Below are 16,138 nucleotides of genomic sequence, written 5' to 3'. Positions count from 1 at the left end.
TGCACCCATCTAATGAGCAAATGTTCAAAATCCAGGTGAGACACGCACAGCACCACAGATTGGACAAGGTCCATTAAGGGGGACGATACGGGGAGAGGGACCCATGGAATATTTTATGTGTCAGACCCTGTACCTGTGTTCCCTCCGCACGGTGATAACGTCCCGTCTCCTCTGGTTCCATTTTGCCATTAGATTTCAAACAATTCATCTCCAGAGAATCACCACGCACTTCCCCTATAATCCGAGAGAGAAAGTCACCCTATAACTGTCCTGTACCTATCCCTCCTCTATTACAGGGACCCCTCCCCCTATAACTGTCCTGTAACTATCTCTCCTCTATTACAGGGACCCCTCCCCCTATAACTGTCCTGTACCTATCTCTCCTCTATTACAGGGACCCTCCCCCTATAACTGTCCTGTACCTATCTCTCCTCTATTACAGGGACCCCTCCCCCTATAACTGTCCTGTACCTATCCCTCCTCTATTACAGGACCCCTCCCCCTATAACTGTCCTGTACCTATCTCTCCTCTATTACAGGGACCCTCCCCTATAACTGTCCTGTACCTATCTCTCCTCTATTACAGGGACCCCTCCCCTATAACTGTCCTGTACCTATCTCTCCTCTATTACAGGGACCCTCCCCCTATAACTGTCCTGTGCCTATCTCTCCTCTATTACAGGGACCCTCCCCGATAACTGCACTGTACCTATCTCTCCTCTATTACAGGACCCCTCCCCCTATAACTGTCCTGTACCTATCTCTCCTCTATTACAGGGACCCCTCCCCTATAACTGTCCTGTACCTATCCCTCCTCTATTACAGGACCCCTCCCCCTATAACTGTCCTGTACCTATCTCTCCTCTATTACAGGGACCCCTCCCCCTATAACTGTCCTGTACCTATCCCTCCTCTATTACAGGGACCCCTCCCCCTATAACTGTCCTGTACCTATCTCTACTCTATTACAGGGACCCTCCCCTATAACTGTCCTGTACCTATCTCTCCTCTATTACAGGGACCCCTCCCCCTATAACTGTCCTGTACCTATCACTCCTCTATTACAGGGACCCCTCCCCCTATAACTGTCCTGTACCTATCTCTCCTCTATTACAGGGACCCTCCCCCTATAACTGTCCTGTACCTATCCCTCCTCTATTACAGGGACCCCTCCCCCTATAACTGTCCTGTACCTATCTCTCCTCTATTACAGGGACACCTCCCCCTATAACTGTCCTGTACCTATCTCTCCTTTATTACAGGGACCCCTCCCCCTATAACTGTCCTGTACCTATCTCTCCTCTATTACAGGGACCCCTCCCCCTATAACTGTCCTGTACCTATCACTCCTCTATTACAGGGACCCCTCCCCTATAACTGTCCTGTACCTATCCCTCCTCTATTACAGGGACCCCTCCCCCTATAACTGTCCTGTACCTATCCCTCCTCTATTACAGGACCCCTCCCCCTATAACTGTCCTGTACCTATCACTCCTCTAATACAGGGACCCCTCCCCCTATAACTGTCCTGTACCTATCCCTCCTCTATTACAGGGACCCTCCCCCTATAACTGTCCTGTACCTATCTCTCCTCTATTACAGGGACCCCTCCCCTATAACTGTCCTGTACCTATCCCTCCTCTATTACAGGGACCCCTCCCCCTATAACTGTCCTATACCTATCTCTCCTCTATTACAGGGACACCTCCCCCTATAACTGTCCTGTACCTAGCCCTCCTCTATTACAGGGACCCCTCCCCCTATAACTGTCCTGTACCTATCTCTCCTCTATTACAGGGACCCTCCCCCTATAACTGTCCTGTACCTATCTCTCCTCTATTACAGGGACCCCTCCCCCTATAACTGTCCTGTACCTATCCCTCCTCTATTACAGGGTCCCCTCCCCCTATAACTGTCCTGTACCTATCTCTCCTCTATTACAGGGCCCCCTCCCCCTATAACTGTCCTGTACCTATCTCTCCTCTATTACAGGGACCCTCCCCCTATAACTGTCCTGTACCTATCTCTCCTCTATTACAGGGACCCCTACCCCTATAACTGTCCTGTACCTATCTCTCCTCTATTACAGGGACCCCTCCCCCTATAAAACTGTCCTGTACCTATCTCTCTATTACAGGGACCCTTCCCCCTATAACTGTCCTGTACCTATCTCTCCGCTATTACAGGGACCCCTCCCCCCTATAACTGCCCTGTACCTATCTCTCCTCTATTACAGGGACCCCTCCCCCTATAACTGTCCTGTACCGATCTCTCCTCTATTACAGGGACCCCTCCCCCTATAACTGTCCTGTACCTATCTCTCCTCTATTACAGGGACCCCTCCCCCTATAACTGTCCTGTACCTATCCCTCCTCTATTACAGGGACCCCTCCCCCTATAACTGTCCTGTACCTATCCCTCCTCTATTACAGGGACCCTCCCCCTATAACTGTCCTGTACCTATCTCTCCTCTATTACAGGGACCCCTCCCCCTATAACTGTCCTGTACCTATCCCTCCTCTATTACAGGGTCCCCTCCCCCTATAACTGTCCTGTACCTATCTCTCCTCTATTACAGGGCCCCCTCCCCCTATAACTGTCCTGTACCTATCTCTCCTCTATTACAGGGCCCCCTCCCCCTATAACTGTCCTGTACCTATCTCTCCTCTATTACATGGACCCCTCCCCCTATAACTGTCCTGTACCTATCTCTCCTCTATTACAGGGACCCCTCCCCCTATAACTGTCCTGTACCTATCTCTCCTCTATTACAGGGACCCCTCCCCCTATAACTGTCCTGTACCTATCTCTCCTCTATTACAGGGACCCCTCCCCTATAACTGTCCTGTACCTATCCCTCCTCTATTACAGGGACCCCTCCCCCTATAACTGTCCTATACCTATCTCTCCTCTATTACAGGGACACCTCCCCCTATAACTGTCCTGTACCTATCCCTCCTCTATTACAGGGACCCCTCCCCCTATAACTGTCCTGTACCTATCTCTCCTCTATTACAGGGACCCTCCCCCTATAACTGTCCTGTACCTATCTCTCCTCTATTACAGGGACCCCTCCACCTATAACTGTCCTGTACCTATCCCTCCTCTATTACAGGGTCCCCTCCCCCTATAACTGTCCTGTACCTATCTCTCCTCTATTACAGGGCCCCCTCCCCCTATAACTGTCCTGTACCTATCTCTCCTCTATTACAGGGACCCTCCCCCTATAACTGTCCTGTACCTATCTCTCCTCTATTACAGGGACCCCTCCCCCTATAACTGTCCTGTACCTATCTCTCCTCTATTACAGGGACCCCTCCCCCTATAAAACTGTCCTGTACCTATCTCTCTATTACAGGGACCCTTCCCCCTATAACTGTCCTGTACCTATCTCTCCGCTATTACAGGGACCCCTCCCCCCTATAACTGCCCTGTACCTATCTCTCCTCTATTACAGGGACCCCTCCCCCTATAACTGTCCTGTACCGATCTCTCCTCTATTACAGGGACCCCTCCCCCTATAACTGTCCTGTACCTATCTCTCCTCTATTACAGGGACCCCTCCCCCTATAACTGTCCTGTACCTATCCCTCCTCTATTACAGGGACCCCTCCCCCTATAACTGTCCTGTACCTATCCCTCCTCTATTACAGGGACCCTCCCCCTATAACTGTCCTGTACCTATCTCTCCTCTATTACAGGGACCCCTCCCCCTATAACTGTCCTGTACCTATCCCTCCTCTATTACAGGGTCCCCTCCCCCTATAACTGTCCTGTACCTATCTCTCCTCTATTACAGGGCCCCCTCCCCCTATAACTGTCCTGTACCTATCTCTCCTCTATTACAGGGCCCCCTCCCCCTATAACTGTCCTGTACCTATCTCTCCTCTATTACATGGACCCCTCCCCCTATAACTGTCCTGTACCTATCTCTCCTCTATTACAGGGACCCCTCCCCCTATAACTGTCCTGTACCTATCTCTCCTCTATTACAGGGACCCCTCCCCCTATAACTGTCCTGTACCTATCTCTCCTCTATTACAGGGACCCTCCCCCCTATAACTGTCCTGCACCTATCTCTCCTCTATTACAGGGACCCCTCCCCCTATAACTGTCCTGTACCTATCCCTCCTCTATTTCAGGGACCCCTCCCCCTATAACTGTCCTGTACCTATATCTCCTCTATTACAGGGACCCCTCCCCCTATAACTGTCCTGTACCTATCTCTCCTCTATTACAGGGACCCTCCCCCTATAACTGTCCTGTACCTATCTCTCCTCTATTACAGGGACCCCTCCCCCTATAACTGTCCTGTACCTATCTCTCCTCTATTACAGGGACCCTCCCCCTATAACTGTCCTGTACCTATCTCTCCTCTATTACAGGGACCCCTCCCCCTATAACTGTCCTGTACCTATCTCTCCTCTATTACAGGGACAGCCCCCCCTATAACTGTCCTGTACCTATCTCTCCTCTATTACAGGGACCTCCCCCTATAACTGTCCTGTACCTATCCCTCCTCTATTACAGGGACCCCTCCCCCTATAACTGTCCTGTACCTATCTCTCCTCTATTACAGGGACAGCCCCCCCTATAACTGTCCTGTACCTATCTCTCCTCTATTACAGGGACCTCCCCCTATAACTGTCCTGTACCTATCCCTCCTCTATTACAGGGACCCCTCCCCCTATAACTGTCCTGTACCGATCTCTCCTCTATTACAGGGACCCCTCCTCCTATAACTGTCCTGTACCTATCTCTCCTCTATTACAGGGACCCCTCCCCATATAACTGTCCTGTACCTATCTCTCCTCTATTACAGGGTCCCCTCCCCCTATAACTGTCCTGTACCTATCTCTCCTCTATTACAGGGACCCCTCCCCCTATAACTGTCCTGTACCTATCTCTCCTCTATTACAGGGACCCTCCCCCTATAACTGTCCTGTACCTATCCCTCCTCTATTTCAGGGACCCCTCCCCCTATAACTGTCCTGTACCTATCTCTCCTCTATTCCAGGGACCCCTCCCCCTATAACTGTCCTGTACCTATCTCTCCTCTATTACAGGGACCCCCCCCTATAACTGTCCTGTACCTATCTCTCCTCTATTACAGGGACCCCTCCCCCTATAACTGCACTGTACCTATCTCTCCTCTATTACAGGGACCCCTCCCCCTATAACTGTCCTGTACCTATCCCTCCTCTATTACAGGGACCCCTCCCCCTATAACTGTCCTGTACCTATCTCTCCTCTATTACAGGGACCCCTCCCCCTATAACTGCACTGTACCTATCTCTCCTCTATTACAGGGACCCTTCCCCCTATAACTGTCCTGTACCTATCTCTCCTCTATTACAGGGACCCTCCCCCTATAACTGTCCTGTACCTATCTCTCCTCTATTACAGAGACCCCTCCCCCTATAACTGTCCTGTACCTATCTCTCCTCTATTACAGGGACCCCTCCCCCTATAACTGTCCTGTACCTATCTCTCCTCTATTACAGGGACCCTCCCCCTATAACTGTCCTGTACCTATCTCTCCTCTATTACAGGGACCCCTCTCCCTATAACTGTCCTGTACCTATCTCTCCTCTATTACAGGGACCCCTCCCCCTATAACTGTCCTGTACCTATCTCTCCTCTATTACAGGGACCCTCCCCCTATAACTGTCCTGTACCTATCCCTCCTCTATTACAGGGACCCCTCCCCTATAACTGTGCTGTACCTATCTCTCCTCTATTACAGGGACCCCTCCCCCTATAACTGTCCTGTACCTATCTCTCCTCTATTACAGGGACCCTCCCCCTATAACTGTCCTGTACCTATCTCTCCTCTATTACAGGGACCCCTCCCCCTATAACTGTCCTGTACCTATCTCTCCTCTATTACAGGGACCCCTCCCCCTATAACTGTCCTGTACCTATCTCTTCTCTATTACAGGGACCCCTCCCCCTATAACTGTCCTGTACCTATCTCTCCTCTATTACAAGGACCCCTCCCCCTATAACTGTCCTGTACCTATCTCTCCTCTATTACAGGGACCCCTCCCCCTATAACTGTCCTGTACCTATCTCTCTATTACAGGACCCCTCCCCCTATAACTGTCCTGTACCTATCTCTCCTCTATTACAGGGACCCCTCCCCCTATAACTGTCCTGTACCTATCTCTCTATTACAGGACCCCTCCCCCTATAACTGTCCTGTACCGGAGACTTACCTGCCTGAAGCTCTGTGATATCCGTGTGAGGTGTGGTCTTTAGGTCAGAGCACATTGTTAGCTCTGCAGGGTGTAGGGTGCTGGGAGTGGTAGGGTCGCTGAGCTCATCACTCTTTGTCCCTGTTACGTCACAGGGGTCAGAGTACAGGGAGGGAGGATAGGGGAAGAGCCCAGCGGGAACCACACATACAGTGGGAGGAGCCTCGCATACAGGTGAGCTGTCAGTGGGAGGAGCCTCACATACAGGTGAGCTGTCAGTGGGAGGAGACTTACATACAGGTGAGCTGTCAGTGGGAGGAGACTTACATACAGGTGAGCTGTCAGTGGGAGGAGACTCACATACAGGTGAGCTGTCAGTGGGAGGAGACTCCCATACAGGTGAGCTCTCAGTGGGAGGAGACTCAAATACAGGTAAGCTGTCAGTGGGAAGAGGAGCCTCACATACAGGTGAGCTGTCAGTGGGAGGAGCCTCACATACAGGTGAGCTGTCAGTGGGAGGAGCCTCACCTACAGGTGAGCTGTCAGTGAGAGGAGCCTCACAGGCAGGTGAGCTGGCAGTGGGAGGAGCATCACATACTGGTGAACAAACAGTGGGAGCAGCCTCACATACAGGTGAACACACAGTGGGAGGAGCCTCACATACAGGTGAACACACAGTGGGAGGAGCCTCACATACAGGTGAGCGCACAGTTGGAGGAGCCTCACAGGCAGGTGAGCTGTCAGTGGGAGGAGCCTCACATACAGGTGAACACACAGTGGGAGGAGCCTCACAGGCAGGTGAGCTGACAGTGGGAGGAGCCTCACATACAGGTGAACACACAGTGGGAGGAGCCTCACAGGCAGGTGAGCTGTCAGTGGGAGGAGCCTCACATACAGGAAAAGTTTCAGTGAGTGGAGCCTCAGGTAAATTGTGAGGGGGCAGAGCCTCAGATAAATATAGGGGCAAAGCATCAGATAGGTTGTCCGTGAGAATAGTATCAGGCCGGTTATAAGTGGGTGGAGTCTCGGGTAGGTTGTTTGTGGGAGGAGTCATAGATAGGTTGCCAATGGGAGGAGTTTCAGGTAGGTCATCCTGGGTCATGGTCTCAATGTCTGGAGGGCTCCCCTTAGGGGGAAGAGCGAGATGATATTGGGGGTGAAGCAGGGGGACCTCGGAGGGCAGAGCTTGGTGGGGTGTGGCTGGAGCCTGTGAACTGAAAGGGATGTACGGATCTGGGGCCATATACTGGAGTAGGGAGACCAGGGCCACCGCCTGAGTACTAGGAGGGGGTATGGCCTCCATGGTGGCTGGGACAGGAGGGGGTATGGCCTCCATGGTGGCCGGGACAGGAGGGGGTATGGCCTCCATGGTGGCTGAGACAGGAGGGGGTATGGCCTCCATGGTGGCCGGGACAGGAGGGGGTATGGCCTCCATGGTGGCTGGGACAGGAGGGGGTATGGCCTCCATGGTGGCCGGGACAGGAGGGGGTATGGCCTCCATGGTGGCTGGGACAGGAGGGGGTATGGCCTCCATGGTGGCTGGGACAGGAGAGGGTATGGCCTCCATGGTGGCCGGGACAGGAGGGGGTATGGCCTCCATGGTGGCTGGGACAGGAGAGGCTGTGGTCTCTCTGGAGATGGTATTTGGGGTGGGAGGGGTTTGTTGGGGTGTAGAGTCTTGTATCACTGTGGTGTTAAGGAGGACAAGTTCTGCCCCATATGGGCGATCTGTCATTACACGGTCAAATGTCGAGACATTTGGAAGAATAAGGTCTGCTCGGGTTGGAGTTTTTAACTCTTGTGGTGAGGTATTTAGGGTCACAGTCTTAGCTCTGGGAGAGATATTGGGGGGCTCAGGTTCTGTTTGGGGTGAGGTATTTAGGGTCACAGTATCAGCTTTGGGAGAGATATTGGGGGGCCCAAGCTCTGTTTGGGGGGAGGTATTTAGGGGCACAGTGTCAGCTCTGGGAGAGATATTGGGGGGCTCAGGCTCAGTTTGGGGTGAGGTATTTAGTTCTATGGGCTCAGCTCTAAGAGGGAAGTCTTGGGACCTGGGGGAGGTATTTAGGGGCACAGTATCAGCTCTAAGAGGGAAGTCTTGGGACCTGGGGGAGGTGCTCCTTTGTACACATGGAGGAGACCCTATTTTAGGCACCAGTGGGTGAAAGTGCCCGGCTCGCATGGGGGTAATTGGAGTGGGTATGAAGGGAGGTAAGGAGCCCACCCTGGGGGAGGTGACAGGAAGGGCAGATTTGGAGAAGATAAAGGCAGGAGAGCAGGGCTGGGGGGCGTGAGAGGGAGGGGAAGACACAGAGTTTCTTTTTAAGGTGCTAGGAATGTAGGGGGGACTCGGTGGGGGCCGGGACACGATGGACTCGGTCACACTACGCTGGTATCGTAGAGCGGGTCTGCGGGAGGGGTCTGAGGGAGAACGGTATCAATCAATGTCAAGGAAAAGATACACCATAGGACTGACCATTACAATATCACAGCGAGGGGGGGACTGACCATTATTATCTCACTGCGAGGGGGGGACTGACCATTACTATATCACAGCGAAGAGGGGGGACCGACCATTACTATATCACAGCGAAGAGGGGGGACCGAGCATTACTATATCACAGTGAGAGGGGGACTGACCATTACTATAACACAGTGAGGGGGGGACTGACCATTACTATATCACAGTGAGGGGGGGACTGACCATTACTATATCACAGTGAGGGAGGGACTGACCATTACTATATCACAGCGAGGGGGGGACTGACCATTACTATATCACAGTGAGGGGGGGACTGGCCATTACTATATCACAGTGAGGGGGGGACTGACCATTACTATATCACAGTGAGGGGGGGACTGGCCATTACAATATCACAGCGAGGGGGGGACTGACCATTACTATATCACAGTGAGGGGGGGACTGACCATTACTATATCACAGTGAGGGGGGGACTGACCATTACTATATCACAGCGAGGGGGGACTGACCATTACTATATCACAGCGAGGGGGGGACTGACCATTACTATATCACAGTGAGGGGGGGACTGACCATTACTATATCACAGCGAGGGGGGACTGACCATTACTATATCACAGCGAGGGGGGGACTGACCATTACAATATCACAGTGAGGGGGACTGACCATTACTATATCACAGCAAGGGGGGGACTGACCATTACAATATCACAGTGAGGGGGGGACTGACCATTACAATATCACAGCGAGGGGGGGACTGACCATTACTATATCACAGCGAGGGGGGGACTGACCATTACTATATCACAGCGAGGGGGCGACTGACCATTACAATATCACAGCGAGGGGGGAATGACCATTACTATATCACAGCGAGGGGGCGACTGACCATTACTATATCACAGCGAGGGGGGGACTGACCATTACTATATCACAGCGAGGGGGGGACTGACCATTACTATATCACAGCGAGGGGGGGACTGACCATTACTATATCACAGCGAGGGGGCGACTGACCATTACTATATCACAGCGAGGGGGGGACTGACCATTACTATATCACAGTGAGGGAGGGACAGACCATTAATATATCACAGTGAGGGGGGGACTGACCATTACTATATCACAGTGAGGAGGGGACTGACCATTACTAGATCACAGTGAGGGGGGGACTGACCATTACTATATCACAGTGAGGGGGGGACTGACCATTACTATATCACAGTGAGGGAGGGACTGACCTATACTATATCACAGCGAGGGGGGGACTGACCATTACTATATCACAGTGAGGGGGGGTCTGACCATTACTATATCACAGTGAGGGAGGGACTGACCATTACAATATCACAATGAGGGGGGGACTGACCATTACTATATCACAGCGAGGAGGGGACTGACCATTACTATATCACAGTGAGGGAGGGACTGACCATTACTATATCACAGCGCGGGGGGGACTGACCATTACTATATCACAGTGAGGGGGGGACTGGCCATTACTACACCACAGCGAGGGGGGACTGACCATTACTATATCACAGTGAGGGGGGGACTGACCATTACTATATCACAGTGAGGGAGGGACTGACCATTACTATATCACAGTGAGGGAGGGACTGACCATTACTATATCACAGTGAGGGGGGGACTGACCATTACTATATCACAGTGAGGGGGGGACTGACCATTACTATATCACAGTGAGGGGGGGACTGACCATTACTATATCACAGTGAGGGGGGGACTGGCCATTACTATATCACAGTGAGGGGGGACTGACCATTACTATATCACAGTGAGGGGGGACTGACCATTACTATATCACAGCGAGGGAGGGACTGACCATTACTATATCACAGCGCGGGGGGACTGACCATTACTATATCACAGTGAAGGGGGGACTGGCCATTACTACATCACAGTGAGGGGGGGTCTGACCATTACTATATCACAGTGAGGGAGGGACTGACCATTACAATATCACAATGAGGGGGGGACTGACCATTACTATATCACAGCGAGGAGGGGACTGACCATTACTATATCACAGTGAGGGAGGGACTGACCATTACTATATCACAGCCCGGGGGGGACTGACCATTACTATATCACAGTGAGGGGGGGACTGGCCATTACTACATCACAGCGAGGGGGGACTGACCATTACTATATCACAGTGAGGGGGGGACTGACCATTACTATATCACAGTGAGGGAGGGACTGACCATTACTATATCACAGTGAGGGAGGGACTGACCATTACTATATCACAGTGAGGGGGGACTGACCATTACTATAACACAGTGAGGGGGGGACTGACCATTACTATATCACAGTGAGGGGGGGACTGACCATTACTATATCACAGTGAGGGGGGGACTGACCATTACTATATCACAGTGAGGGGGGGACTGGCCATTAATTTATCACAGTGAGGGGGGATTGACCATTACTATATCACAGTGAGGGGGGACTGACCATTACTATATCACAGCGAGGGAGGGACTGACCATTACTATATCACAGCGCGGGGAGGACTGACCATTACTATATCACAGTGAGGGGGGGACTGGCCATTACTACATCACAGCGAGGGGGGACTGACCATTACTATATCACAGTGAGGGGGGGACTGGCCATTACTATATCACAGTGAGGGGGGGACTGACCATTACTATATCACAGTGAGGGGGGGACTGACCATTACTATATCACAGTGAGGGGGGGACTGACCATTACTATCTCACAGTGAGGGGGGACTGACCATTACTATATCACAGTGAGGGGGGGACTGACCATTACTATATCACAGTGGGGGGGGGACTGACCATTACTATATCACAGTGGGGGGGACTGACCATTACTATATCACAGCGAGGGGGGGACTGACCATTACTATATCACAGTGAGGGGGGGGACTGACTATTACTATATCACAGTGAGGCAGGACTGACCATTACTAAATCACAGTGAGGGAGGGACTGACCATTACTATATCACAGTGAGGGAGGGACTGACCATTACTATATCACAGTGAGGGAGGGACTGACCATTACTATATAACAGTGAGGGGGGACTGACCATTACTATATCACAGTGAGGGGGGACTGACCATTACTATATCACAGTGAGGGGGGGACTGACCATTACTATATCACAGCGCGGGGGGGACTGACCATTACTATATCACAGTGAAGGGGGGACTGGCCATTACTACATCACAGTGAGGGGGGACTGACCATTACTATATCACAGTGAGGGAGGGACTGACCATTACTATATCACAGCGCGGGGGGGACTGACCATTACTATATCACAGTGAGGGGGGGACTGGCCATTACTACATCACAGCGAGGGGGGACTGACCATTACTATATCACAGTGAGGGGGGGACTGACCATTACTATATCACAGTGAGGGAGGGACTGACCATTACTATATCACAGTGAGGGAGGGACTGACCATTACTATATCACAGTGAGGGGGGACTGACCATTACTATATCACAGTGAGGGGGGGACTGACCATTACTATATCACAGTGAGGGGGGGACTGACCATTACTATATCACAGTGAGGGGGGGACTGGCCATTACTATATCACAGTGAGGGGGGACTGACCATTACTATATCACAGTGAGGGGGGACTGACCATTACTATATCACAGCGAGGGAGGGACTGACCATTACTATATCACAGCGCGGGGGAGACTGACCATTACTATATCACAGTGAGGGGGGGACTGGCCATTACTACATCACAGCGAGGGGGGACTGACCATTACTATATCACAGTGAGGGGGGGACTGGCCATTACTATATCACAGTGAGGGGGGGGACTGACCATTACTATATCACAGTGAGGGGGGGACTGACCATTACTATCTCACAGTGAGGGGGGGACTGACCATTACTATATCACAGCGAGGGGGGGACTGACCATTACTATATCACAGTGAGGGGGGGACTGGCCATTACTATATCACAATGAGGGGGGGACTGACCATTACTATAACACAGTGTGGGGGTGACTGACCATTACTATATCACAGTGAGGGGGGACTGACCATTACTATATCACAGTGAGGGGGGGACTGACCATTACTATATCACAGTGGGGGGGGACTGACCATTACTATATCACAGTGGGGGGGACTGACCATTACTATATCACAGTGAGGGGGTGGGACTGACTATTACTATATCACAGTGAGGCAGGACTGACCATTACTAAATCACAGTGAGGGAGGGACTGACCATTACTATATCACAGTGAGGGAGGGACTGACCATTACTATATCACAGTGAGGGAGGGACTGACCATTACTATATAACAGTGAGGGGGGACTGACCATTACTATATCACAGTGAGGGGGGGACTGACCATTACTATATCACAGTGAGGGGGGGGACTAACCATTACTATATCACAGTGAGGGGGGGACTGACCATTACTATATCACAGTGAGGGGGGGACTGGCCATTACTATATCACAGTGAGGGGGGACTGACCATTACAATATCACAGCGAGGGGGGGACTGACCATTACAATATCACAGCGAGGGGGGGACTGACCATTACTATATCACAGCGAGGGGGGGACTGACCATTACTATATCACAGCGAGGGGGCGACTGACCATTACAATATCACAGCGAGGGGGGGACTGACCATTACTATATCACAGCGAGGGGGCGACTGACCATTACTATATCACAGCGAGGGGGGGACTGACCATTACTATATCACAGCGAGGGGGGGACTGACCAGTACTATATCACAGTGAGGGAGGGACAGACCATTAATATATCACAGTGAGGGGGGGACTGACCATTACTATATCACAGTGAGGAGGGGACTGACCATTACTATATCACAGTGAGGGGGGGACTGACCATTACTATATCACAGTGAGGGAGGGACTGACCATTACTATATCACAGTGAGGGAGGGACTGACCATTACTATATCACAGTGAGGGGGGACTGACCATTACTATAACACAGTGAGGGGGGGACTGACCATTACTATATCACAGTGAGGGGGGGACTGACCATTACTATATCACAGTGAGGGGGGGACTGACCATTACTATATCACAGTGAGGGGGGGACTGGCCATTACTTTATCACAGTGAAGGGGGATTGACCATTACTATATCACAGTGAGGGGGGACTGACCATTACTATATCACAGCGAGGGAGGGACTGACCATTACTATATCACAGCGCGGGGGGGACTGACCATTACTATATCACAGTGAGGGGGGGACTGGCCATTACTACATCACAGCGAGGGGGGACTGACCATTACTATATCACAGTGAGGGGGGGACTGGCCATTACTATATCACAGTGAGGGGGGGACTGACCATTACTATATCACAGTGAGGGGGGGACTGACCATTACTATATCACAGTGAGGGGGGGACTGACCATTACTATCTCACAGTGAAGGGGGACTGACCATTACTATATCACAGTGAGGGGGGGACTGACCATTACTATATCACAGTGGGGGGGGGACTGACCATTACTATATCACAGTGGGGGGGACTGACCATTACTATATCACAGCGAGGGGGGGACTGACCATTACTATATCACAGTGAGGGGGGGGACTGACTATTACTATATCACAGTGAGGCAGGACTGACCATTACTAAATCACAGTGAGGGAGGGACTGACCATTACTATATCACAGTGAGGGAGGGACTGACCATTACTATATCACAGTGAGGGAGGGACTGACCATTACTATATAACAGTGAGGGGGGACTGGCCATTACTATATCACAGTGAGGGGGGACTGACCATTACTATATCACAGTGAGGGGGGACTGACCATTACTATATCACAGCGAGGGAAGGACTGACCATTACTATATCACAGCGCGGGGGGGACTGACCATTACTATATCACAGTGAAGCGGGGACTGGCCATTACTACATCACAGTGAGGGGGGACTGACCATTACTATATCACAGTGAGGGAGGGACTGACCATTACTATATCACAGCGCGGGGGGGACTGACCATTACTATATCACAGTGAGGGGGGGACTGGCCATTACTACATCACAGCGAGGGGGGACTGACCATTACTATATCACAGTGAGGGGGGGACTGACCATTACTATATCACAGTGAGGGAGGGACTGACCATTACTATATCACAGTGAGGGAGGGACTGACCATTACTATATCACAGTGAGGGGGGACTGACCATTACTATATCACAGTGAGGGGGGGACTGACCATTACTATATCACAGTGAGGGGGGGACTGACCATTACTATATCACAGTGAGGGGGGACTGACCATTACTATATCACAGTGAGGGGGGGACTGACCATTACTATATCACAGCGCGGGGGGGACTGACCATTACTATATCACAGTGAAGGGGGGACTGGCCATTACTACATCACAGTGAGGGGGGACTGACCATTACTATATCACAGTGAGGGGGGGACTGACCATTACTATATCACAGTGGGGGGGGACTGACCATTACTATATCACAGTGGGGGGGACTGACCATTACTATATCACAGTGAGGGGGTGGGACTGACTATTACTATATCACAGTGAGGCAGGACTGACCATTACTAAATCACAGTGAGGGAGGGACTGACCATTACTATATCACAGTGAGGGAGGGACTGACCATTACTATATCACAGTGAGGGAGGGACTGACCATTACTATATAACAGTGAGGGGGGACTGACCATTACTATATCACAGTGAGGGGGGGACTGACCATTACTATATCACAGTGAGGGGGGGGACTAACCATTACTATATCACAGTGAGGGGGGGACTGACCATTACTATATCACAGTGAGGGGGGGACTGGCCATTACTATATCACAGTGAGGGGGGACTGACCATTACAATATCACAGCGAGGGGGGGACTGACCATTACAATATCACAGCGAGGGGGGGACTGACCATTACTATATCACAGCGAGGGGGGGACTGACCATTACTATATCACAGCGAGGGGGCGACTGACCATTACAATATCACAGCGAGGGGGGGACTGACCATTACTATATCACAGCAAGGGGGCGACTGACCATTACTATATCACAGCGAGGGGGGGACTGACCATTACTATATCACAGCGAGGGGGGGACTGACCAGTACTATATCACAGTGAGGGAGGGACAGACCATTAATATATCACAGTGAGGGGGGGACTGACCATTACTATATCACAGTGAGGAGGGGACTGACCATTACTATATCACAGTGAGGGGGGGACTGACCATTACTATATCACAGTGAGGGAGGGACTGACCATTACTATATCACAGTGAGGGAGGGACTGACCATTACTATATCACAGTGAGGGGGGACTGACCATTACTATAACACAGTGAGGGGGGGACTGACCATTACTATATCACAGTGAGGGGGGGACTGACCATTACTATATCACAGTGAG

At 51.4% G+C, this 16,138-nt stretch overlaps 1 protein-coding gene across 1 annotated transcript in view; it reads right to left on the bottom strand.

Annotated features, from left to right (window-relative positions):
• Positions 1-73: 73 nt before the first annotated feature.
• The window catches only part of LOC142466409 (uncharacterized), an 83,528-nt gene continuing 67,463 nt past the window's right edge, over positions 74-16,138 (bottom strand). Inside the window, exons 9-10 of the mRNA XM_075571330.1 lie at positions 6,219-8,618; positions 74-234 (exon numbers count right to left, since the gene is read on the bottom strand). Of these exons, the coding sequence (XP_075427445.1) occupies positions 74-234; positions 6,219-8,618 (2,561 nt within the window). The remainder of the gene's footprint in view (positions 235-6,218; positions 8,619-16,138) is intronic.

The sequence above is a fragment of the Ascaphus truei genome, chromosome 1 (assembly GCF_040206685.1).
Source record: "Ascaphus truei isolate aAscTru1 chromosome 1, aAscTru1.hap1, whole genome shotgun sequence".
Lineage (NCBI taxonomy): Eukaryota > Metazoa > Chordata > Amphibia > Anura > Ascaphidae > Ascaphus > Ascaphus truei.
The sequence above is the reverse complement of the archived record's forward strand: the minus strand, read 5'-3'. Positions and strand labels throughout refer to the sequence as shown.